General features: G+C 56.7%; 1 protein-coding gene and 1 pseudogene across 1 annotated transcript in view; both read right to left on the reverse strand.

The window, feature by feature from the left end:
• The window catches only part of LOC113983062, a 62409-nt gene that overhangs the window by 31544 nt on the left and 6850 nt on the right, over positions 1 to 24015 (reverse strand). Inside the window, 1 exon segment of the mRNA XM_039387306.1 lies at positions 19246 to 22116. Coding sequence (XP_039243240.1) covers positions 19246 to 22116 — 2871 coding nt within the window.
• Positions 11213 to 17176, reverse strand: LOC113993336 (annotated as a pseudogene).

Consider the following 24015-nt stretch of genomic DNA (forward strand, 5'->3'; position numbering starts at 1 on the left):
GCAGTTCCCTGCCTATTCCAAGAGCCGTGAGGCGGGACCACCCTGCTGCCAGTCAGGGAGAGACACAGCGAGGACTGGTGAGAACACTGCGCGGGTCCCACCTACTGCCCGCTCCGGAGGAGGGGAGAAGGCTTCCTTAAAGAGCCAGTGCAGCAAAACGCTGCATTGGCTCTTTAAGATTCCACAGGAATCTACAGAGACCAATAAAGGTATATAGAGACCAATACCTGTTTGGAGGTACTTATTTTCGGGGTGTGTCTGGCAGTGCCACCGGCAAGAAGCTGTCACAGTAGCCTTGACTCTGGAATGTGCCCTGTCCCCATCCCAGGCAGGGCCCCAGACAGCACAGCAGGGTGACAGACAATGCTGCTGGCAATACAGGGTGCTGTGCCCCTGGTAGTGGGTTTGGTGCTGCTGTGGTGCCTCAGCAGAAGCCCCCTGTGAAGCCCACATGGTCTGGGAGAATCCACCCAGTGTCCCAAGATGGCTCAATCACCAAGGAGCTGGAGCAAGGGCTTCACACGGGGGGATTCTGCTGTTGCTTGAGTCTGTCAAAGCCTGGGATAGGGACAGTGACAAGGCAGAAAGGGTATGGGGTGTCTAGGAAGGGTATGGGTGTCTAGTATGGACAAGGAAATGTTCCCCATTCCAGAGGGCCAGAGCTTTCCCTGTGGAAGGGCTCCAACCCAGACAACCCAGGGATCACTGGAAATCCTGCAGAGTGGGATCCCTCATGGCAGGACACACTGCCTGCTACAGACAGGGCCAACACCCTCCCCTCTGCATCAGTTTTGAGGGCTGGCTGTGTCCTGCAAAGCAAAGAGGTGTAAAGCCTTTGCAGGCTTGACACAGGCTGTTGTCACTACAAAGACTGAAAATCCAGGGCTCAGTGCCAGCCCAGCTGATTTCTCACTGCCAGTGCCTTTCCAGTGTAGTACTGGGGAGCAGGAGGGAGTCACGGCTAGGGCTCAGGCTTCCTGCCTGCCTGGTATCACCTCCTTCCACCCCACTCTCAAACAATTTGCTGCCCCCATCCCCAGAGGCATCTTGCCAGGACCTTTTGGTCGAGGGGACATCCTTGTCCCCAACCTGAGCACAGCCTGCACAGTGCAGAGGAACACTTGCTCCTGCAGCTGCTGCAGCCATTCCCACCTGCCAGAAACCAGAAGTGCTGAGTCTGAGCAGTGACGCAAGCAGGGGGGGGAAAAAAAAAGGGAAAAAAAAGGCATAAAATAATTCTGAGAGGTTTCTGCCTCCGTCTGTGATTTGGCCACACTGAGCAGGCGGCACACGCAGCCTCACACCCGTGCACAGCTTCCGCTGCACCTCACTTCCTTCTGCTCTGAGGAACCGGTCGCTCTCACTCACAGCCTCCCAGGAAGGACAAGTCACCAGCACCAGCCACCTTGGAAACCCACCAGATCCACCACCACCCCCACCCACTGGATCCACTACCTGGCCTCACCTCTGAGGATTGAAGCACTCCTGTAATTGAAAGCTTTCCAATTAAGCTGCACAATTCCCATCAGGGAAGAAGCACAGGAGCTGCCTGCCATGCGCAAACGCCTTCCTGCCTGCAGTTTGCTCAGTCAGGACATCAGACATCACCCAGAGATAGCATATTACAAACCATGCAGAGCTTATAATAAGGTTTTTGAACAACATCTGAGTGGAGGACTCCCCATCCTGCTCAGAGCCACAGTCCAGCTCAGTGGAGCCCTGCAAACAACTGGGACAATCTTCAGTCCCACACCTCCACCCTGAAGGAAACACCATCACAGAGCTTCCATGGAAACAAAACCAGAAGCATCAGGAGTCAAACATGAGGAGCAGCACAGATGGGAGGGATGCTCTGTGGCCACGGTCTGTCACACAGAGGAACCAGCATCATCCTTCAGCTTTTTGTGCCACACTGTGGGTAGTGACACCCTGGTCCCCCACTGGCAGCTGGTGGCTCCCAGCCCCATTTGCACCATCACCTCTTCAGTCCCCCCCAGGGCACAGAGACTGTGTTCCCACCCACTGCAAGTGCTCCCCTCAGCTCTCCTATTGCAAAGGTAAGGAAATACCATCAGCAACAAACTTTGTGCCAAGGATTTACAAGTGGCTGCAAGCTGACCTCAGGCTCCACCGGTTACTCACGCCAGGCGTACCCAAAACTGCATCCAAAAGACACGTTTGCCAACCTGAGCAAACTGACTCACTTGATCCTGCTCAGCACAGTGCAAATGTCACTGACACTCAGGACAGCTCATGTGAGTCCAAAGAAGACCTGTTCAGCCATAGCTGACCACTCTGTACAGGCACGGCGCGACTGGACATCCCTCCCAACCCCAACACGCCACCAAACATGTATGGCAAAAATGAACCGTGGCTCTGCCCGGTGCTGGGACATGCCAAGGAAGGAGCTACATTACCTCGGCAGGTGCGGGGAGCCGGCTGGCAGTGCCCACGATCTGGTGGTACAGCCCTGGCTCACCATTCCTTATGGTGCTCTGACGGCTCCCCAGGGGGCTGGAAGTGAAGGGCTTTTTACACAGGAGATCACTCTGGCGAGAGTCCGTGGTGAGATAGACCTGGTGGTAGAAGTTGGGTGGCGTGAAGCCGCCCCGCACAGCATCGATGTGGTGGAAGGGCCCTGGTGTCCTGTATGTGGTACTCCTGGAGCTGTTGAACAGCTCCTTTGACTGCCTCCACTTGTAGCACTTGAAGATGCCCACAGACAACATGGTGATGAAGAAAGCTGCTGAGACCAGAATCACAGCCAGGATGAGATAGAAAGTCACATGTTTCCTGGGGTCATTGGCAGGTGCCACATCAGCGAGGTCAGTGAGCACCTCCTTGACCATTTCGGCCACAGAGATGGAGACAGTGGCAGTGGTGGACAGCACAGGCTCCCCGTGGTCTTTCAGCAGGATGACTAACGTGTGCTGAGGAGGGTCATCCTCGCGGAGCTGGCGGGCCGTGAAGATGTCCCCATTGTGCAGCCCAACTGAGAAGAGGCTGGGGTCAGTGGCCTGCAACAGGGTATAGGAGATCCAGGCATTGTACCCTGCATCTGCATCCACCGCCACCACCTTGGTGACCATGTGCCCGGCAGGAGTGCCGGGTGCCACCACATCAGGATAGGTGGCAGAGCTGTTGGGGTGGGGGTACAGCACGGTTGGGGCATTGTCATTGACGTCAGTGACAAACACACTGACCGAGACATTAGTGGCCAGAGGCGGAAAGCCGCCGTCCTGGACCTGTACCATCATGCTGAACTCCACCTGGTCCTCGTAGTCCAGGGAGGTGAGCAGGTAGAGGGTGCCGTTCTCCCGGTTGATGGAGAAGAGGTGGCCCACAGTGGAGTCACCCTGCAAAAGGCTATAGGAGAGGTGGGCATTGCGCCCAAGGTCTGGATCTGTGGCGCTCACATTAAGGATGGGAATGCCAGGCATATTGTTCTCCAGAACATACACATCGTAGGAGTCCTGGGAAGACTTGGGCGCGTTGTCATTGACATCTGACACTTGCACCAGGATGTGTTTTACTGCTGACAAGGGTGGGGAGCCCGAGTCCCTGGCTGTGATAGTGATGTTATACTCCGATGCCTTTTCCCGGTCCAGAGCTCCTTCTGTTTTCAGTGTGTAGTAATTTTTGAGTGAGGAACTGAGCATGAACGGGATCCCAGGGGAGATGAAGCAGTTCACCTGGCCGTTGTCATGGGAGTCCGAGTCTGTTACACTCAGCAGAGCTACGACTGTCCCTGGAGCTGCATCTTCAGGCACAGGGCTGTACACAGAAGTCACTGTCACCTCTGGAGCATTGTCATTCACATCCACAACTTCCACCAGCACTTTGCAATGAGCCACACCAGGAACGACTCCCTTGTCTTTAGCCTGTAAGTAAATCTCATACAGCTTTGCTTCCTCATAGTCCAGCTGTCCCTTGACCCTCAACTCCCCTGTGGCCGAGTCCAGAGCAAAGAGTTCCCGTACCTTGGCGGGGGTGTGGCTGCTGAAGGAATAGACGATGTCTCCATTGGGCCCATCATCCAGATCATATGCACTGATCCTGGCGACCAGGGTTCCGCTGGGCGTGTTCTCCCTCACACTTGCCTTGTAAGTGGACTGGTTGAAGACCGGGGCATTATCGTTGGCATCTACAACGTCAATGTGGATCTGCACATGGGCCGACCGTGGTGGGCTGCCTCCATCCAGCGCAGTCAAGACCAAATTCAGCTCCTTCTGCTCCTCCCTGTCCAGCTCCTTCTCTAGCACCAGTTCCGCGTACTTGCTGCCATCCACCCTCGTCTGCACGTCGAGCGCAAAGTTCGGGTTGGCGCTCAGCTGGTAGGTCTGCAAAGAGTTAATTCCCACATCGGGGTCTTGCGCGCTCTCTAGCGGGAAGCGCGCTCCTGCCGCCACAGACTCACTGATTTCCAGCCTCGCCTGGCTGCTGGGAAAAACCGGGTCGTTGTCATTGATGTCCTGGATCTCTACGGTGCCGCTGTACAGCTCCAGCGGGTTTTCCACTACGATCTCAAAGCTGAGGGAGCAGGGAGAGAGCGCGCCACAGAGTTCCTCCCGGTCTATCCGCTCGCTCACCAGCAGCGCCCCGCTCGTCAGATCCACCCCGAAGTACTTCTTGTTGCCGCCGGACACCACCCGCAGTCGGCGTCCCGGCAGCCGCCCGAGGTCCAGCGCCAGGTCGGCTACCACATTCCCCACCGCGGAGCCTCTGCGCGCCTCCTCGGGAATCGCATAGCGAATCGCGGCGGAAACCCAGTCGGAAACGCCGAACAAAAGCAAGAGGCTCAGTACCTGCCCCGTCGTCACCCCGCGGCTCCTTACAGCAACGCCGTTCATCGCACAGGACGGCCGCGCTCTCCGCTTCGCCCCCCCGCCCCGGCTACAAATCCTCAGCTCTCCCCGTCATGCCGCTGCCCAGCGGCCCCGGGAAGCGGCGGCGGCGGCGGGGAGCCGGGCATTGCTCGGCGGGCTCGGCGGTGACTCACTCCCAGAGTCTCTCTGAGACCGTCTGCGCCTCATCCCGGCTCCGAGCGGGGCCGGGCCGCCAGTTCCCCCCCGCTCCATCATTGGCCGACAGCGGCACACAGAGTCCCGTCCAATAACTGCACAGAGCGCAGGGCTCCAAAGCCCCTCCGCGGGGCCGCCGCCGCCGCCGCGCCCCGCCGGAGGGAGAGCGGTGACCCCGGCCCAAGGACAGCGGGGCTGGAGCCGGCAGAACCTGAAGGGAGAGCACAGCCCTGACAGAACCCCCGCTATAAGGACAGGCGGGCTGGGAGAGTGCTGGCAGGGGCAGGGTAGATCGGGCACGGGGACTGCGTGTGCGGGCAGGAAGGTGTTAGAGTTGGCGGAGAGGATGACGCCAAAAAGGGCGATACGGAGACGTGGGGTCTTTGGTGTGTGTTTGTGTCCCGGGAACACCTCGTTAGAATGAGGCAGAGGAAGTAAGAAGGGGAGGTGGAGTAGGCGGGAGGAGAAGTGGGGAGGGTCGTCCGGGGTACGCAGGGCACCGAGGGGGAGCCAGTACCGGCACCAGCTTCCAGTGTCCCTCAGGACCTTCAGGATACCGGTCATCCCACCCAAGTGCTTGGTTAGCCCCTTCCTGACATCCCACGGAGTCGCGACGTGGCGGCTCAGTGTGTCACCAAAGCAGCGTCGCCGGCACAGAGACGACACTGATTTCGTGCTGCTGAGTTACGAGCAGCTCCTCCGGCTGCAGCACAGAGTCACGCCGCGGGGAGGCTCCCGCCGCAGGATTCCAAGGAGCGCCGCCCCTCCTGCGGGATCCCCACCGCCACCACTATCCCAGCAGGCATCTTTCCCGACAAATCGCAGAAATCTCGGTTTAATACGCCCTCCTGCGCTCGTCACCTCCCAGCTCGCTCCCTGGTACCCTTCTTCACCAGCTAGACTCAGGGAAATCACGGTCTGTGAAGTGCAGGCTCACCGGGGCCGGGAATGGATCCCGTTCCCGTGCAGCAAAGCCCAGCAGGTCACGGCACCGTGTAGACCACGGCACCGGCAGTTCCTGGGCGAAAATCAGCCATTTCCTGAGCTGCCTGCCTGCCTTTGTGGTTGTTGCTGTCATCAACAACCCGTGATATTCCGGGTTTTCCGACTTCTCGCGCACCCCTACTGATAAAAAGACCCCAGTTTCGGCCCTCGTTGTCCGACACTCGCACAGCTGCTCAGCTGTCACGGTGTAATGGGAAGGGGACGAGGAAGTTTGATAAGGGAGCGCCAGGAGCCCTCTCAAAACCCGGCTGTGACACAGCGTCCAGGTGTGTCTTCCCACAGCCGAGGCTGCTAAAGAAGGGACAGCGATGTCCGTGAAATAAACCGAACTTGAAATCACCTCCCACGTGTTCATTCCCTTCTTTTAAAGCCCTGCGGAAGCGGTTGGGAAACGTTGTGGCTGGTTATTTGTTACCCCGCTACTTGTAATGGCTCAGCTCGTTGTGCAGGGGCTGCAAATCACCCGCACCAACGTGGGAGACGCGACATTCGCCAGAGCGAGAATGACCTCGACTCTGTCGCGTGTCCTCGCCCCGCACAATTCTAATAACTACCGTGAGCACACGGGATCCACCCAGAGATGAAATATTTCTGCGCTTAAATGAAGACTCAGCAATATCAAATGAGTCGGCGCAGTCCGTCTTCTCTACATGCTCAGCTATTTCCTTTTCTACTTATTAATCATTGCCAAAAGATAAACCTTATCAGCGCTATTTATCATTCTTATCACTAGCCCGCAGGATGCGAGAAAAGTATAACGTTCACACCGATAAAATCCAAAGTTACTCATCTAAGGTCCCCAGAGCACTTCTTTTCTCATAGGCAACCAAATCCGAATTTTCTTTCTTTCTTACACATAATCTAAACCAAAGAAAATCCCCTGTGCTCTTCTAGACAAATCTTTAAACAGCCTTCAGCGACTTATTTTCTCTGAGAGAAGCTCTGAATCCTTTTTCCAATCACCGCCCATTTCGTGTCTTTCCTAAACTCGGTTTACCAAACAATTTCTCTAACGTGGGGACTGCCGTTCTCAAGTAATTTCCCTCCATACGAGTGCACACACCCGTATGCAGAGTACCTTGTTCGTTTAATCCCGGCAGTAGCGGGACGCCCAAACAACCGAGAGATGAGTACAGCGAAGAGGTCTCGGGAAAGGCATGGAAGGCTGAACATTTTCACCTACCATAGTTCGATTAATCTGGAGCCCTTACGTCTCCTCCACCTTGATGGGAAGCTCAAATATTGCAGATGACGCTTCAAAGCGCCTGAAAGCACCGTTTGCAGGAAGAAGAGTGGAAACCTAGGACAGGTAGGGGAAAGACGCTTTCCACAGCACCAGGAATTCCTTCAAGGACGGGTTCAAGCCAAGTCCCAGCCTAAGACACTTACTCTGGCATTATTCGAACAGAGCTTGAAAGGAAGGCAGAGAACTACGGAATTACTCCCTCACTGAGTGAACGCGTCGATATAGACACACATCATTATCACATGAAAGCGCTCAAATGTGACAGAGACAATTAGTGTAGTCGCTAGATCAAGGTGCAAGGGTTGTCTCAGCTTCGGACTCCACGACACTTTTGTCCCCACTCCATCCCGTGTCCATTCCACCACTACGGTTTGATGAAATTCATGCCTGTCTGTTCTCTCCAGGACAGAGAAGTACTGACAACAATGCAAAAATCGGGGCAATATCGTCAATTCGCAGGTAAGACTGGGCAGTTCAAAAGGATCAGTCGATGTCTCACACACACACACACACCCCCATTCACACTCCAACTTCCCTGAGCTATTGAGCAGTGCGCCGGGAAGTGACTACGAGCTCTGCCGGTGGCCCACTGATCCCCGACAGCAGAAGAGAGAAAAAAGAATCACAGAATCACAGAGTCAATTAGGCTGGAAAAGATCTCTGAGATCATGGAGTCAACCTATGACCTAACACCACCTTGTCAACTAGACCATGGCACTCAGTGCCACATCCAGTCTTTTCTTAAACACCTCCAGGGACGGTGAATCCACCACCTCCCTCGGGAGCTCATTCCAATGCCCAGTCACTATTTCTGTGTAGAATTTCTTCCTAATGTCCAATCTAAACCTCCCCTGCCACAGCTTAAGATTGTGCACTCTTGTCCTACTGCTGGTTGACTGGAAGAAGAGACCAACCCCCACCTGGCTACAACCTCCTTTCAGGTAGTTGTAGAGAGCGATAAGGTCTCCCCTGAACCTCCTCCTCTCCAGGCTAAACAACCCCACCTCCCTCCGCCTCTCCCCATAGGACCTGTGCTCCAGACCCTAAGAAGATTCACACAAGCCCACAGAGGAAAAACCTTAAGTCAGAAGCTCACCTGGTCCGAGCTCCCGGGGCTGGGAGGGTCCTTCCCGGGCTGAGTGCCAGAGCCGGGTTCACAGGCGAGGAGACGAGCAGACAGTGCTGCAGTCCCTGGTCTCAAAAATGTGAAGTCTTTCTGCCCCGACTCGGAGGCTAAACAGACTTCGTAGGAGTAGGGCAAGGGCAGCGTGCTGCTGCAGTAGTTGTACGGTGCTTTTGAGCCAAGGCTGGAATACAGTTCCTTATCAGAAGTCAAAAAAATGGGAGGGCCCCTCGACCGTCGGCATTTAAAGAAAAATGCAAAAAAGACCGTGCAAACGAATAACAATGACAACACAGAGAGCGACACTAAAAGAATGAGGTTTAGATCAGACGTCAGCTCGGACACATCGTCTCTGTCACTCAGCTCCGGCAGCGCCTCCTGCAAGCTCTCGGCCAGCACCACGTGCAGCGTGGCCGTGGCCGACAGCGCCGGCTCGCCGTGGTCCTTCACCACGGCCACCACGCGCTGCTTGGCCGCGTCCCTCTCCGACACGGCCCGCGCCGTGCGCACCTCGCCGCTCTGCAGCCCCACGCGGAACAGCGCCGGCTCCGACGCCTGCACCAGCTCGTACGACAGCCACGCGTTGCGCCCCGCGTCCGCGTCCACCGCCACCACCTTGCCCACCAGGTACCCGGACGACGCCGAACGCGGCACCACCTCGAAAGCCGAACCCACCGAGCCCGACGCCGCCGGCGGGGGCGGGTAGAGCACCCGCGGCGCGTTGTCGTTCTGGTCGAGCACGAAGACGCGCACCGTGGCCGTCGAGCTGCGCGCCGGCGACCCGCCGTCCTGCGCCCGCACGGCCACCAAGAACTCGCGGCACTGCTCGTAGTCCAACGAGCGCTGCGCGTACACCGCGCCGCTCCGCGCCTCCACCGACACCAGCGGCGCCGCGCCCGCCGCGCCCGCGCTGCCGCCCGACAGCCAGTAGCTCACGCGCCCGTTCGCGCCCGCGTCCAAGTCCCGAGCCACAACGCGCAACACCAGCGCGCCCACCGCGTTGTTCTCCCGCACGTACGCGCTGTACGACGCCTCCTCGAACACCGGCGCGTTGTCGTTCACGTCCGACACCTCCAGCAACAGCTCCGTGCTGCTCCACAGCGCCGGGCTGCCCCGGTCCCGGGCCACCACCGTCACGCGGTGCTCGGACGCCTGCTCGCGGTCCAGCGCGCTCGCCGTCACCACCTTGTATGAGCCGCCCGACGACGCCACGATCGACAGCGGCGCCTCTCCCGACAGCTCGCATGACACCTCACCGTTCTCGCCGGAGTCCGGGTCGTTCACGTTCAGCAGGGCCACCACGGTTCCGACCAGCGCGTCCTCGGGCACGGGGCTCGACAGCGACAGAATCGTGATCTCGGGCGTGTTGTCGTTCACATCCAGAACTTCCACCTTCACTTTGCAGTGTGCCACCAAACCCCCACCGTCCTTTGCCTCCAACAACAGAGCGTAGCCTCGCGTATCCTCGAAATCCAGAGCCTCGTGCAGCGTGATCGTCCCGGTTTCTGCGTCCACCATGAACTTCTGAAGCACCTTGGCCGGCGTTTCCCCGAAGCTGTAGGTGATGTGGGCGTTGGTTCCGGAGTCAGCATCGGAGGCGGAGACGTTCAGCACCGTCGAGCCCGGAGGCGTGTCCTCGCGTAGGGTCGCGTGGTACTTGTCCTGCGCGAACACGGGTGGGTTGTCGTTCGCGTCGGTGACGTTGATCCAGAGCTGGGCGGTGCCGCTCCGGGGCGGGTCACCGCCATCCAGCGCAGTCAGCACCAACCGCAGACTGTGCTCGCTCTCGCGGTCCAGCGCACGGTGCAGCACCAGCTCTGCGAACTTGTTGCCGTCCTGGCTCTCCTTCACCTCCACTCTGAAGTACTTATTAGTTTCCAGCTCGTAGCCCTGCAGGGAGTTGCTGCCCACGTCAGGGTCCTCGGCCACGCCCACGGCAAATCGGGAGCCGGGAGAAGTGAACTCGTTGATCTCCAGCTGAAATTTGTCTCGGAGAAAACGCGGCGCATTGTCGTTCACGTCCTGGATGTCCACCTGGACATGGAAGACGTTGAGCGGGTTGTGCACCAGCGCCTCGAAGCTGACCGAGCAGGACAACGACTCGCCGCACAGCTCCTCCCGGTCCAGCCTCTCGCTCACGTACAGGTTCCCGTTCTCCTCGCTCACCGTGAAGTATTTCAGCTGCTTTTTGCCGGCAGACGCCACCCGCAGCTTGCGCGCCGGCAGCTCGTCGGCGCTGAGCCCCAGGTCCCGGGCCAGCGGCCCCACCAGCGAGCCTCTGGGCAGCTCCTCGGCCATGGAGTAGCGGAGCCGCTCCGCCGCCGCCCGCCAGCACAGCCACAGCAGCACAGCGCCCAGCACCGCCGCTCGCCCGCCGCCCGGCCCGCCGCTCGGCCTCCGCCCGCCCGACATCGCCCACAGCGCTCGCTCGCCGAGCTCGCCAGGCTCCTGCCGCCGCCCCGCCTCCCTCGCAGCCGCTCGGCGCAGCCACAGCAGCGCCCGACAAAGCAAACCCGGACCGCCGCCGCCTCCCACTCGCACGCCTCTGCTGCCCGCGCCGCCTCTCGCCTCTGCTGCCCGTGCCGCTGCCGCTCTGGCCCGCACTGCCCGCCCGAGCCAGCAGCCTGCGGGGACAGCACGCACAGGCGGCGGCGGCGGCGGCTCCAGCAACGCTCGCCGGCGGCCCAACAGCGGCACCCGGAGGCGCCGACACAACACTGCAGCCGCCTCACGCCCGCGCCCGAGGGGGTCTCGCCCGGAGCCGCACCGCAAGCATCTCCCGGGAGTCGCCACCATCGGTTACCGAGAAGCGCGATTTTTTGTTCAGTTTGACGAGTCTTCTCATACCGATGGAAAATGGGACCGAGTAACTTTTTTCGGAAGTGAAAATGCAGAGTCTAGCTGGGAAACGTGTTACCGGGCAGTGGAGGATCACACAGACCTCGTAGCAGGGAGGATAGGTAAGTACAGGTAATTAGAAGCAGGTCCACTGTACTGCAAATGCCTTTCAGACTCCAATGCCTTCTATTATTCTGTGGGCTGTCTTTACCCAGCTCTTTTAATTCCTTTCTCCCATCTCTGTGAATCAACATCTACAAAATTCTTCAAGAGAGAAGCCTTTGTAGAAGGGAAGCACCAGAACCAGCATTTTCTTTCAGGAGATTCTCGTTTGTGTTGGTTTTATTTTATATCCCTCTCAGAGTGACTGAGACTGGGGAAAAGCGGCAAGCCTTATTCTCTAGAACAGCATTATCAGTACATGCTCCCACCATTACGAATCAAGGGGATTACCACAATTTACTGCTCTAGAATTGGTTAAAATTACCTGTTAAAACATTTCTTCATAAAGGTTTTGCAGTGAATGGGGTAAGATCTAGACATGGATGGACAGCAAAAAGGTATCCATGCACCCAGGATATGCACTGGTGGCCCAGGCATACGTGACTTGTCAGCTACCTTTCCCAGGACAGAAACTTGGAGGAAAAAGGATGGCAAAAAAAAGTCGCATGAAGGAATTTCAGAAGCGCAAAACTAGAGAAGGCAGATTACCCGCAGCACAAACGCACTGATGTGTAATACACTGAATGCTCCCAGCGTGGGATGCTCTGAAAACAGAAACGATAAAACCCTCTTGAGAGCACCATCTATGAAAAAGCACTTGATCCTCCTCGGTGCCTGTTTGCACTGACACCATCTCTCAGCTACAATCAAAGCAAAAAATGGAATACGAGACTCCACGCAAATCAACAGCTCTTGATTCGTGACTGTGGACAGAGCAGGGCACGTTATGACCAGCTGAATGATTTCAAGTGCTACACAGACCAGGAGTCGGGAAACTACGGGTACAGCAGGTTTTCCTAACACTCCTATTGCTCAAGATTATTCTATTGCTCCATGGATTACCACGGGGCTCATTCACAGCGTTCTGGGGATATCTCAGTTCCCAGTTATGCCGCCTTTGCCACTGCCTCGAAAGTATCCAAGATACAAATTACAGGACTCAGTTTCTCTTTCAAAAGCTTCTTACATTGTAGCAGGTATTAGCAAAAGATCACTCGGCCACAACGTCGCTGTGAGAACAGGCTCTTCCTCCCAGCAAAAAGTAGCCACACTCTACTTCAGCTGGAGAGACACAAACAAGAGGAACGCCTGCCCATACTGAGAAGGTATTTCTGCAGAATCTCGCAGTTCCTCAGCATTTGTTGCATTGCATTACTTAGACACCACTTTCATGCATTTCAAATAATTAACATTAGATGAAAACTCTGTATGGTAAGACAGTAGTGAAAAATAAAGCAAAGAAAGGCTTTTAAAAAACTTCAGCTAAGCCGTTCATGGAGACAATACCCGTGTGTGTCTAAGAGTTCAATCGTGTGAGTAATGCTGTGAGCAAGAAATGAACATTTTATGGGCATTAGGCACATGAGAACATATTGTCACTACAGCCTCGGCTAAAGCACTACCTATAACTACATCTCTCTAAACCTGTAACCACATCTTCTGAAAAAGATACAACAGTGAAGAGTAAAAGCAGACGAAAAGTGCCCACGGGACAGTAACAATCCCTCGGAAATTAACATTCGTTTGTCAGAAGGAGCTTCTCGTGTACAAGATCATTCTCACAAGATCCTTCCAGGTGCAGTAAGACTCTGGGTGTGCTCACCGACTGGTAAGGAGCACAAAAGGAGAAAACCACTAACCACTAACGCCATTAAGAATGTTTGCTACTTTCTTCCTCATACGCAGTTTGCATTGATTTTAAACACTTGAAATCTAAAGACTGAGCGCTGCTACATGAGGGAGAACGACACCAAACGAGATTTAAGGCGACATAAAGAGCTTAAGTGAAAAACCCTTCACAGCAAGTGTACCTTGACATTTCTTGCAGTGCCCTGCTGTCTGTTACACACCTCAGCAGAAACCACAATACACTCTACTTTCTTGCACGTCACCCTTAGTTAGAAGGCCTAAAAAGAGTCTTATAGTCATTAAGCAGAACATTCCGTCTGGGAAGATTTAGTTCCTGGACTCCACCTTTGGAAGAGCACAGCGATGGCTCACCATCAAGCTGACAAACCAGTACTTTGGTGTATTTTGGAATTAACACGTGTATTTTGGAATTAACACTTAGCAACAAGCAATTTCACTCCTCTTCCACCATCTCTTCTCCATCCTGAGCGTGGAGCTCACTTATGACCCAACCAAAGAAATTCCCGCAACTGATCTCGCAAGAACACCTGGGAATGGACTCCTGGTTGAGGGAGTGAGTGGTTTCCAGTGTGGAAATCACACAGTGCATTCTGCTACACAAAACTGACGGTGCTGTCACTACTGGTTGAGGAAGAGGCTGTATGAGGAACTTTCACACAGGAGAAATATAAAAGAGCCGACCCCAAGCAGGCAAAGGTGGCTCCAGGTTCATTTCCAACAATGGCTTACATTCATCCTAAATATTATTGAAAGAAAAGGATATGGAACAAATACAAATACAGACTTGAGAAAAGTGCCGCTGTTCAAAAGCCATACTACTGTGTAGTTCATACTCTATTTTCAACGATAATAAATAATAAGCAATATAAGATCAGGTGGGACTACACCCACCAGCAGATAATGATGCCGAGGAAAAACAAAACAAAACAAACAAAAAAAACCACAAACAAATAAAAAAACTCAAAGAAAACAAAACAAAAAAAGTAAGATGGCATAAAAAGGTGAAAATATTATCCCCATATGGAAATTTATACATTGGAACACAAATGTTCCCTTTCTCAACCTACTCAAGCACATGTGCTATCGGGAACACACCGAACACTGCTAACAACCCAAAAATGCATTTCCTTACAATGCAACACAGCACTTCAACAGAGCTAATATTGACAGGAAAACTGGAATTAAGAATGTTGTGGACAAAAAGAGATACAACCGGGCACGTGATAAAAACAGTAGAACCCGAAGACTGAAGCTCCAACAAGAACAGCCTCATTTCTCCTGCAATACCCACCAAACATAAGAATGAAATCCGACCCCATGTCCACCTCACCGCAGCAAGAGGCATCAGCCCACAGCCCCTCAATGAACGGTGCTTTGCCTTACTTGTTAACAAATTTCCCTACGCAGGACACAGACCACTGTCGGAAAAGGACAGAGGAGCAGCAGAAGGAACCGTCGCAGACAGAGTTCGGCATGAGGAACTCACCGGGGGAGGGGCGGAGTCGGCGGGGTGGACACCGGCAGGTTCCTCGTCTCCGAGCAGCGGCGCGGGCTCGTCGGGCGGCGGCCGGGCCGGCAGGGTGTCGCAGCAGCTGTCGGCCGAGAAGCGGAGGTGGCTCTTGCGCGAGTCGGCCGTGAGAGACACGTCGTGCGAGTAGGAGTGCAGGAAGGCGCGCACGCCGTCGATGCCCACGAAGTGCGTGGCCGGCACGCCGCGCAAGGCGCCGCTGCCCGCCGCCAGCAGCTGCTGCTGCGAGCGCCGCCAGCGCCGCAGGCGCAGCGCCAGCAGCAGCAGCAGGAAGGCGACGAAGAGGCACGACACGGCGGCCACGGCCAGCACCAGCCAGCGCGTCAGGCTGCCGCCCGCCTCGCCCGCCCCCGCCTCCGCCTCCGCCCGCGCCGCGCTGCCCAGCTCGGCCAGCAGCTCGGCCACGCTCTCGGCCAGCACCACGCTCAGCGTGGCCGTGGCCGACAGCGCCGGCCGCCCGTGGTCCTTCACCAGCACCACCAGGCTCTGCCGCGACGCGTCGCGGGCCAGTGGCGAGCGCGCCGTGCGCACCTCGCCGCTGTGCAGCCCCACGCGGAACAGCCCCGGCTCCGTCGCCTTGGCCAGCTCGTACGACAGCCACGCGTTCTGACCCGCGTCCGCGTCCACCGCCACCACCTTGGCCACCAGCGCGCCGGCCTCGCTCGACCGCGCCGCCAGCTCCACGCCCGACCACCCCGAGCCCGACAAAGCCGCCCCCGCCGCCGGCGGGTACAGCACCTGCGGCGCGTTGTCGTTCTCGTCCACGATCACCAGCCGCACCGACACGTTGCTGCTCAGCGCCGGCGAGCCGCCGTCCTCCGCCCAAACCCACAGCCCCACCTCGCGCACCTCCTCGTAATCGAACGAGCGCAGCGCGTACAGCGCGCCCGTCTCCGCCTGCACCGACACGTACGACGACAGCGGCCAGCCCCGCACACCACCCTCCCCCAGACGGTACCGCACGCGCGCGTTCGCCCCCCAGTCCGAGTCCGTCGCCCGCACCCGCAGCACCAGCGCGCCCGCCACGTTGTTCTCCGACAGCCGAGCGCTGTAGCGCTCCTGCGAGAACACCGGCGCGTTGTCGTTCACGTCCAGCACCCGCAGACACAGCACCCTGCTGCTCTGCAGCGACGGACCACCGCCGTCGGCCGCCCGCACCGTCACGTTGTACTCCGACTCCTGCTCCCGGTCCAGCTCTCTCGCTGTCACCACGCGGTAGTAGCTGCCCTGCGAGCTCTCCAGCCGGAACGGGACGCTCCCGTCGAGGGAGCAGCGCACCTCGCCATTGGCTCCCGAGTCCGGTCCTGCACGTGCAGCAGGGCCACCACCGTCCCCGTCGGGGCGTCCTCAGAAATCTCACTCAGTGCCGACCGCACCGAAATCTCGGGCACGTTGTCATTAACGTCTGTCACGGCGATCGCAACTTTCGCTATGTCTGACAGGCTGCCGCCGTCCCGTGCCTGCACATCCAGTTCGTACGAGTCCCTTTGCTCGAAGTCCAGGCTTCGCAAGACGTGATCTCTCCAGTCTCGGCGTCCAGCTGGAAAATCTGCGAGGCTTTTCCTGTAATTGTTTTCAACGAATATTTCACGTGCCCGTTCAGACCCTCGTCGGCGTCGGTGGCCGTGACGGTGACGAGGACGGAGCCCACGGGCACGTCCTCCGGCACACGCACCGTGTACTCCGCCTGGCTGAACACGGGCGCGTTGTCGTTCGCGTCCAGCACCGTCACGCGGATCCGCGCCGTGCCCGTCCGGGACGGCTCGCCGCCGTCGCTCGCCCTCAGCACCAGCTCGTGAAACGCCGCCTCCTCCCGGTCCAGCGCCTTCGCCAGCACCAGCTCGGGACGCTCATCCCCGCCGGGGCCCGTCTGCACGGCCAGCGAGAAGTGCTCGTCGCCGCTCAGCTCGTAGCTCTGCAGGGAATTCCGTCCAGAGTCGGGGTCGTGAGCTCTGGGAAGTGGAAACCGCGATCCTGGGGCTGTGTTCTCGCTTATCGTCTCCTCCAGCTCCGTTTCCTTGAAGTTTGGCGCGTTGTCATTAATGTCCGTGATTTCCACTTCGATTTCATAAAACTTCATTTCCCCCTCCACTATCAGCTCACAGCGCAGCACGCATTGCTCCACACTCTCGCACAACTCTTCTCTGTCGATCCTCTCGGCCGTCACTAAATGTCCCGTCTTCCCGTGTAGAGAAAAATACTGCGTCCTACCTTCGGAGACAACTCGGAGACCGCGATCGCTGAGCGCCGGGAGCTGCAGCCCCAGGTCCTTGGCCACGTCGCCCACGAACGAGCCCTTGGGCATCTCCTCGGGCACCGAGTAGCGCAGCTGCCCCCACGCCGCCTCCCAGGCCGCCAGCAGGACGCCCCACAGCAGCACTCGCTGCCGCCGGCCCCAGCGCCTCCCCGCCGCGCACATCTCCGCCGCCGCACCGCCGGCACCGCAACACCGCCGGCAGATCCCCGCCGCCGATCGCCGATCTGGTTTCCGCTACTTTTACGCCTCGCTTCTTGCGGCCCCGCCGCCTCTCCGTAGCAGGGCTCCGCACCGCGGGGACGATCGCAGATCTCCCGGCCGCCGATCCTGACAGGTAGCGATCCAGCGATCGAGCCGGGCCGCAGCGGGCGGGGCTGCAGCGCTCCGACCTTCCTCTCGCTCCTCTCGGTCAACAGCGGCGCCCGCAGCCTCCTCCCGGCACTGCACGCACCGAGCGCCAACGAGCTCTGTCTGCTCTGCTTTGCCCACGGGCTGATCGCGGGGATGGGATATTCACCGCAGAGACATCGGGATATTCACCGCAGAGACATCTTGTCCCGTCCAGCGTGAGCCTCCTGCTTTTATCTATCCGAATTCATGTTTTATTCTCGGCCTCATCACGACCGGGAGAAAAACGTGGTGTTTCTACCTCACGTGAAAAACCTAATTTGCTACAGGCAATATATTTAAAGTAAAATATTTTGTCTTATTTTAATGTGTAGAATACTCTTAGTTCTACCCTATTAATCCAAAAGCACCATCTTCAACACGAGTTGAAACCGTCCAGCTTGAATGACTTGTATGAGGATAGAACGAAAAGACTCGGAGATACAAAATGGGATAATCAAACACACAACTGTCTACCGTAAAATCGGAGATATCAAGGTCCTTAAACTAAGTGGCCGGAACTTTGCTTTAAATTTTTCACTTTATACAGAAGATGGTCTAAATGAACTACTGCACCACGACTGACTAAACCAGGCATTTAAAGGTGGAAGAAGTTAGGGATCTAACATAACCCCGTGGAGTGTGGTTGCTCAGCCACCTGTCAGGTGCTCTGGGATTCATGTGAATCCCTTCATGTGAACAGAGCACAGAAGGAAAATCCCCGGCTACTCAAAGATCATTATCTCACACCCTCCGGTTCGACAGTGCAGGTCACCCAAGCACTCTTCTCTGACTGTACTACCGCTAGACCAGAATCGGGACGTACCCGCAGTGAACCTGGACAGAATCATCTGAAGCAATACACGTGTTCATTTAATGAAATCATTCTTTAGCCACAAGAAAAGGCTTCCATTTTCTCAAAAAACCAAGGTGGAAGGGATTGAGTCTTGTTGGTACACTACTCTAAAGCTTTCTTACTCAAGTTGGCTTGACATATTTTCAACGAAATAGTGTAGGACAGTAGGAGAAGTAGGGCTCTACATCCTAAACTGTGGGACCATGAATAAATGTTCAAATGGACTTGATTCAAGTGCCTAAATTCTCATTTAGCGAATGTCCTTGGCATTTGATACGTTTTGCAGATCTTACCTGTGTCCTTGCAAACACAGATGTAACAACCATTGAAAAAAATCAGAGCAATATGAACAAGGTGCAAGGTATCCTTTCTGCAAAGAGGAGAGATATAAAAAGAAAAATGTCTATTTCCCCCCCCTCCCCCCATTTGATCCCATTCTATACCTTCATTTGTGTATGAAACGAAGATCAGGAATGTTAAAAAAGATAAAACTACCAGCCAGGACAGAAAAACATTGTTAGCAACAGTTAATCCATCCCACTACTGTTACTATTCCTCCCATTTCTGTAGCAGCATTCCCACCAGAACAGGTGGGAATTCTCCCAGAAGTGAGGGAGAACCTGTCACTCTCCATGCATGTAACCCTGAGCAAGTTGCCTTTCAGATTATAATCGTGAAAAAAAAGAATTAAGGAAAGAGTTTTTAGTCAGCCATCCACTAGATCCAAGCACATTATATCGGAACAAATCACTTAGGAAGGAAAAATCTGCAACACTGAGTGCCACTCCTATTCTTTCAAACCTGTCACACAGATACAGCACATCTCCCTCTATAGAGCGAGGATTCGCCTTCACCGTTATTACTAATAAAATTTAAGGCAACAAAAGAGTTCTAGACAACAACTTTCAGTTGAACCTGAAACTGCTACCAGCGAGAAAACAAGAACTGCCGCATTAAATGTGTACTCTTGGAGAAAGGAGTGACCCCGCTTTTTCATCCCCTGATGGAGATACGGACCAGCACTCCCCACCCAGACCATCCCCGGAAAACCTAGGGAATAAGGACAATGTTTCCTTTCTAAAGGAGAAAAGCAACACGTGCGGCTTACATACCTGAGGTGCGTCGGGGTCGGCAGGCGGCTCTCCCAGGACGGCGCTGCTGCTCGGGCTCGGCTTCTCGCAGGGCGCCCCGGCCACAAGCTCCTCCGCGGGCACGATGGGCAGCGGCGGCGGCGGCCAAGCGGCCTCGGCGGCCAAGCGGGGCGGCGCCGCCACGCACAGGTTGTAGGAGTAGGGCAAGGTGCCCTCGCAGAAGTCGGCCGGGAAGGCGGCGCCGGCCAGCGACAAGCGCTGCGCGCCCAGGCAGCGCAGCACGCCGGGCGGCCCGGCCCGCCGCAGCCGCGCCAGCACGGCCAGCGCCACGCTCAGCACCAACAGCGCCGACAGCAGCGCCAGCGCCAGCACCAGATAGAACTGCAGCTCGCCCGCCGCCTCGGCGCCCGCCGCCCGCTCGCTCAGCTCCGGCAGCGCCTCCTGCAAGCTCTCGGCCAGCACCACGTGCAGCGTGGCCGTGGCCGACAGCGCCGGCTCGCCGTGGTCCTTCACCACGGCCACCACGCGCTGCTTGGCCGCGTCCCTCTCCGACACGGCCCGCGCCGTGCGCACCTCGCCGCTGTGCAGCCCCACGCGGAACAGCGCCGGCTCCGACGCCTGCACCAGCTCGTACGACAGCCACGCGTTGCGCCCCGCGTCCGCGTCCACCGCCACCACCTTGCCCACCAGGTACCCGGACGACGCCGAACGCGGCACCACCTCGAAAGCCGAACCCACCGAGCCCGACGCCGCCGGCGGGGGCGGGTAGAGTACCCGCGGCGCGTTGTCGTTCTGGTCGAGCACGAAGACGCGCACCGTGGCCGTCGAGCTGCGCGCCGGCGACCCGCCGTCCTGCGCCCGCACGGCCACCAAGAACTCGCGGCACTGCTCGTAGTCCAACGAGCGCTGCGCGTACACCGCGCCGCTCCGCGCCTCCACCGACACCAGCGGCGCCGCGCCCGCCGCGCCCGCGCTGCCGCCCGACAGCCAGTAGCTCACGCGCCCGTTCGCGCCCGCGTCCAAGTCCCGAGCCACAACGCGCAACACCAGCGCGCCCACCGCGTTGTTCTCCCGCACGTACGCGCTGTACGACGCCTCCTCGAACACCGGCGCGTTGTCGTTCACGTCCGACACCTCCAGCAACAGCTCCCTGCTGCTCCACAGAGCCGGGCTGCCCCGGTCCCGGGCCACCACCGTCACGCGGTGCTCGGACGCCTGCTCGCGGTCCAGCGCGCTCGCCGTCACCACCTTGTAAGAGCCGCCCGACGACGCCACGATCGACAGCGGCGCCTCTCCCGACAGCTCGCACGACACCTCACCGTTCTCACCGGAGTCCGGGTCGTTCACGTTCAGCAGGGCCACCACGGTGCCGACCGGCGCGTCCTCAGGTACGGGGCTCGACAGTGACAGAAGGGTGATCTCGGGTGCGTTGTCGTTCTCGTCTGTGACGTCTATCTGCACTTCACAATGTCCCGTGAGTCCGCCCCCGTCCCTCGCTTCTAGAGCGAACCTATATATATTCGTCTCCTCGAAATCGAGGGGCCCCTCGGTGCTGATCTCGCCGCTCTCGCTGTCGACATAGAACAACTCGCGGATCCCGGCCGGGACGTTGCCAAAGGAGTAGGAGACCCGCCCATTGGACCCCGCGTCCGCATCCGTGGCCCGTACCTGCAGCACCAGCGAACCTGCCGGCAGATTCTCCACCACTCGCGCCTCGTAGACGTTTTTGCTGAACACGGGCGGGTTGTCGTTGGCGTCCGTCACGTTGACACGAACCTGGACAGTCCCGGACCTCGCGGGGTCCCCGCCGTCCACTGCCGTCAGCACCAGCTCAAAGGAGCTCTGCTTCTCCCGGTCCAACGCTTTCTCCAGCACTAATTCCGGCTGCTTCTTTCCACTCGTGATCTCCTTCACGGCCAGACTGAAGGATGGGTTGCTGCTGAGTTGATAAATAATCAGGGAATTACTTCCCACGTCCGCATCTCGGGCCATCTCCAGAGGAAAACGAGTACCGGGAGGAATTAATTCACCGATCTCGAGGTCCAGGGCATCCTTGCTGAAGACCGGGGAGTTGTCATTCACGTCCTCAATGGCCACTTCGACACGGAAGACGTTGAGCGGGTTGTGCACCAGCGCCTCGAAGCTGATCGAGCAGGACAACGACTCGCCGCACAGCTCCTCCCGGTCCAGCCTCTCGCTCACGTACAGGTTCCCGTTTGTCTCGCTCACCGAGAAGTATTTCAGCTGCTTTTTGCCGGCAGACGCCACCCGCAGCTTGCGCGCCGGCAGGTCGTCGGCGCTGAGCCCCAGGTCCCGGGCCAGCGGCCCCACCAGCGAGCCTCTGGGCAGCTCCTCGGCCATGGAGTAGCGGAGCCGCTCCGCCGCCGCCCGCCAGCACAGCCACAGCAGCACAGCGCCCAGCACCGCCGCTCGCCCGCCGCCCGGCCCGCCGCTCGGCCTCCGCCCGCCCGACATCGCCCACAGCGCTCGCTCGCCGAGCTCGCCAGGCTCCTGCCGCCGCCCCGCCTCCCTCGCAGCCGCTCGGCGCAGCCACAGCAGCGCCCGACAAAGCAAACCCGGACCGCCGCCGCCTCCCACTCGCACGCCTCTGCTGCCCGCGCCGCCTCTCGCCTCTGCTGCCCGTGCCGCTGCCGCTCTGGCCCGCACTGCCCGCCCGAGCCAGCAGCCTGCGGGGACAGCACGCACAGGCGGCGGCGGCGGCGGCTCCAGCAACGCTCGCCGGCGGCCCAACAGCGGCACCCGGAGGCGCCGACACAACACTGCAGCCGCCTCACGGCCGCGCTCGGCGGGGAACAACTTTGGCCCCGGATGGGGCTGCAACGGCCCTGGGGTCTCTGTTCTATTATTATCAGCAAGCGCAGAACCTCTTGCCTAATGCTTAGCAGGAATTCTAATGATTAGAGGAAGAACACTAGTCCCATATCCATACTGAAAAGGTTTTGTAGCTACAGTACATTTTTAAATAGTATGGCTCTATTATAAGGACTTGTACATCTAGTAGCCTTATCTGGTGCAAAAACTAACCAGGAAATACGTGTACTACAGCAATAAAGAGATTCCCTCCTCCACAGTCAGAGTATAGAAAAAATAAAATCTAAAAAGAAAGTTGCTTACATGCTTTACAGATTATATGTGTCATTAGTACCCCAGATAAGGTTGTGAGAAATGGCAATCAGGTGGCTAAATGTTGCCCACAGCCACCTGTGGAAGTTCATTTCTACTTTGTGTAAGGTTACCCAATATGGATAAGACCCATTGTCAAGTTGTAAGAAAGAGAGACAGTCAGAAGGAAAACCTCGAAGATCCAGTCACAGCTCTTTCCCAGTCCCACTCACTCAGTTCATGCCAAACCTGCCAATTTTTTCACCCTTTGCTGATATTTCATCTTCCTCCCCACACATGTCTCTGAAGCCCATGCAAAAGAGTTCACACTGCTCCAAAATGCTCAGGTCTGATAATGATTTAGAACAACAATTAACACTGATGGGGAAATGTGAATCTCTCGGGTAGTGGACCTGCACTCAGACCCAAGTCACCGGACTCCATGGCAGAGGAAAAGAAATCAGAGCAGTGCAGGCTCTGCACTGTGCACATTCTGACACCCACTACTCTTCAGTGGGCAGAAACTCTCAGTGCTCTTGGTGGACACTCCAAACTCCAAGGGCTGCCATAACAATTGTTTGGACATTTCTACCACTTGGAGTTTGGGAGCTTCCAGGTAAAAGTCCTATCATCTGGTCAGCACATCAAACGACAGCATGACCAGCTGAAAGCTGTACAGAGATTTCTGATGAGTCCTACACAAATCCAAAACCTCCTGCTGACCTCATTGGAACAGGTATATCAGCTCTGGGATTTTCAGTTGCTTTGACACAACTCTGCCTTCAAAAGTCATGCCCAGAGCACCTGGAAAGCCACTGAGGCCTTGAGAGACAAGGTAGGCAAACTGCACTGATTTCTAAGGGTGACTAGGTCTCCCTTAACTGGACTAGGTGACTTGACAAAGCTTAAGATATTGCTTTCTTTAGAACAACAATGATCTCTGGCACTTAGTAAACCAAAGAAGCCAAACCAAATACCTCCCACTGTCCCACATGGCGCTGATTATTCTTTACTGTGATAAATCCAGGTCTCTACAATGTAGGAAATCACACAGAGGAGCCTGTAGTCCTGTAGTGCCCAAAGAGATAAAGACAATCCCCAGACTGGTGGGATTGGCCAGCAGTACTGTACAAGCTCTATTATGTTGCAGAGCTTGCCACAGAGGGATCAGAGGTGACTTCTACTATGCAATAATGCTCTTTGATCTTGCTGATGCATATAAACCACTTGGAGTCAGCAGTGGATGTGGCTGCATCCAAGTGTTCTCCATGAGGGCTTTCTTACAGAGCAGAAACTCAAATCTCTAACCCATTTCTGATTATTACTGAACAAATCCAAAAGCTGTAAGTGGCCCCTCGGAGGGAAACACTGGACTCCTTGAATGTACAGGTGCTTTGCCACATCTCTGCCTTAAAAGAAACCCTTCACAAAGCACCTGGAAGTCACAGAAGTCTGAATCCACACATTAGGCCCCAAAATCTTGCTTTGGACCATATAGTAGGGGGGTTTATTTTTGGAAATACACCAGTCCTTGTGACATTTTCTACTTTGTGTCCTGTTCATCATGATTTTGAAGCTGTATGTCTAAATGCATCATCAAAGGCCTTCATCTAAATGGAACGACTTAGGAGGGGCCAGTTTTAGCTTCTGCCTAATTTTCCTCACATG

Source organism: Pipra filicauda, unplaced genomic scaffold (genome assembly GCF_003945595.2).
Source record: "Pipra filicauda isolate LSUMZ 115617 unplaced genomic scaffold, ASM394559v2 scaffold551_size315643_pilon, whole genome shotgun sequence".
Lineage (NCBI taxonomy): Eukaryota > Metazoa > Chordata > Aves > Passeriformes > Pipridae > Pipra > Pipra filicauda.